Source organism: Zingiber officinale, chromosome 5A, assembly GCF_018446385.1.
Source record: "Zingiber officinale cultivar Zhangliang chromosome 5A, Zo_v1.1, whole genome shotgun sequence".
NCBI classification, from domain to species: Eukaryota; Viridiplantae; Streptophyta; class Magnoliopsida; order Zingiberales; family Zingiberaceae; genus Zingiber; species Zingiber officinale.
The window spans coordinates 109,682,553-109,685,029 of NC_055994.1; the positions used below are offsets into that span (position 1 = coordinate 109,682,553).

The following is a 2,477-nucleotide window of genomic DNA, read 5'->3' on the forward strand; positions in this document are numbered from 1 at the left end:
TTTCATTTGTGTCTCGAGAAGTCGATATCAACTTGTATTTGCCCAACGCCCTTCTGATCCGACGGTCATCATCTTCCCTGCGCGGCCTTTATCTGTCCCGCAACGGCAAGTAGCGCCTCAAACGGTCACCTTATCGTGGGGCCCTCTCTCGATAGCAGCCGGGAACCACCCTGACGTAACCAGCCTCCCCACTCACCGCACGCTCACACGGCGCTCATTTTCTTCCCTCTCCATCGCATAACATTATATAAAGACGCCGGTCACCTCTCCTCCTCCCCTGTCTCCTCTTTCTGCTTTCGGAGTAATGGAGATGCCTGTGGTTCTCTTCTTACTACTCCTCATCTGTTCTTCCTCTGGTGAGCTCGAAATGCTTCCTTTTCTTTTCCATCACTTATCTAATCGCTTCTCTCTTGCTAAATGTTGTTTTTTTGTTTACGTAGTTGAAGCAGGATTTGTTGGTGTGAACTATGGCCGAGTCGCCAACAACCTGCCGCCGCCGGCGAACGTGGTCGAGCTGCTCAAGTCCAATGGCATCGGCAATGTCAAGCTCTACGACGCTGACCCCTCCATGCTCCGCGCACTCGCAGGCTCCGGCATCAAGGCAGTGGTCACGGTCCCTAACGAGGTGCTCGCTGCAGCTGCCACTGTTCCCGACTTCGCTCTCGCCTGGGTCCAGCGCAACGTAGCCGCGTACTACCCTTCCACCCTCATCAACTTCGTCGCCGTCGGGAATGAGGTCTTCGTCGATCCGCATAATCTCACTGACTTCCTTGTTCCGGCCATGCGCAACGTCCAGAATGCGCTCGCCCAACTAGGCCTTGATGGCGCCGTCAAGGTCTCGTCCCCGATCGCACTCACAGCTCTGCAGACTTCGTACCCGCCCTCTGCTGGCGCCTTCCGATCTGACCTCGCTGAGCCGGTTATTCGGCCGATGCTCGAGCACCTGCGCCGGACCGGATCTCATCTCATGGTGAACGCCTACCCCTTCTTCGCGTACGAGGCCAACACCGATGTGATTTCCCTCGATTACGCCCTCTTCCGGCCCAATGCCGGCGTGGTTGACTCAGTCACTGATCTCCGCTACTACAGCCTCTTGGACGCCCAAATCGACGCCGTCTACGCCGCAATGTCGGCTCTCAGTTACAACGACGTCAAAATCGTCCTGTCGGAGACTGGTTGGCCGTCCAAGGGCGACGAAAAGGAGGCCGGTACCGGCCCGGCCAATGCGGCCTCCTACAACGGCAACTTGGTGAGGCGTGTCCTCTCTGGAAACACCGGCACGCCGCTTAGGCCCCAAGCCGACCTCGACGTCTACCTCTTCGCACTATTCAACGAGAACCAGAAGCCCGGCGCGGAGTCCGAGAGGAACTACGGGCTGTTCTACCCGGACGAGCATAAGGTGTACGACATCGGCTTCGTGCTCGGCGGCTCCAACGGCGGAAGTATGAAGTGGGAGGAGGACAGCGGCGGTGCCATCTCCCTGATCGCGCCGTCTGGGACGGTGCACGCGAGCTCGACGGGGGCCACTTGGTGCGTGGCGAACACGATGGCCGGGGCGGAGAGGCTTCAGGCGGCGCTCGACTACGCATGCGGCGAGGGCGGAGCGGACTGCCGCGCCATCCAGCCGGGCGCCTCCTGCTTCCAGCCCAACACGGTGGAGGCGCACGCTTCGTACGCCTTCCACAGCTATTACCTGAAGCAGGGCCGTGCCCTCGGCACGTGCGACTTCGAGGGCGCCGCCGTCGTGGTATCCCAACCGCCAGGTAAGTTTATCCTCACCCCTCAATCACCGGTTCAATTACCCGGTAAGTTTATGTTCGAACCGGCGGTTCATCGTAAAGCAGACTAGCTGTCAGTTTCATGCATCGGTTTGTGTGCCGTTACAATACCATGATGTGACACGATGTCCGTTGTGGACCCAAAAGACAGCATGACGACAGGATGGTCGCTACTTTATTTATATCGTGATTTATTTCGCTCATGTCGTGATTTTCGGACTTGTTTGGCGTTACAGAGATTGAAACGTGTCTGCTACCGTCGGGAGTCTAGCCGTCCAACGAGGAGACATGTAGCACGATGGTCGCCATTAAACTGTTATTTATTTAATTAGTATTTATTAGAATTTATGACGATGTTAATGTCGTTTCAAGTGTAAACAATTTAGTGTAGTTGTTTGAACTTCTTTTTAGTCATCCCATTTTAGTCATCCTATTTGTGCTTTTTCTTTCATGGCATTGAATTTTGTTTGGTAAATGTTTAATTTTTAAATTATCAAAATCATCTCCCTTTTCTTTATCAAAAGGTGCTTTGGCTTCTACATTGGCGAAAATTATTGAGTGTTATAAGATTCAATTAGTGCTTAAAAAAATAAATTTATTATCTTAACGAGCGTCCTAGTATAGAATAAATATAAATATACAAATGTTAAATACATAGTATGATAAATTCTGGGTCGACTAAATTGTTAAATTGAATTG

General features: G+C 52.8%; 1 protein-coding gene across 1 annotated transcript; it reads left to right on the forward strand.

The window, feature by feature from the left end:
- The first annotated feature begins 216 nt into the window (after positions 1-216).
- Positions 217-2,206, forward strand: LOC121981376 (glucan endo-1,3-beta-glucosidase 7-like). Its single transcript, XM_042533853.1, has 3 exons — positions 217-356; positions 441-1,763; positions 2,015-2,206. The coding sequence occupies exons 1-3, from the start codon at positions 305-307 to the stop codon at positions 2,047-2,049; spliced, it is 1,410 nt and encodes a 469-aa protein (XP_042389787.1). The 5' UTR covers positions 217-304; the 3' UTR covers positions 2,050-2,206.
- Positions 2,207-2,477: the final 271 nt, after the last annotated feature.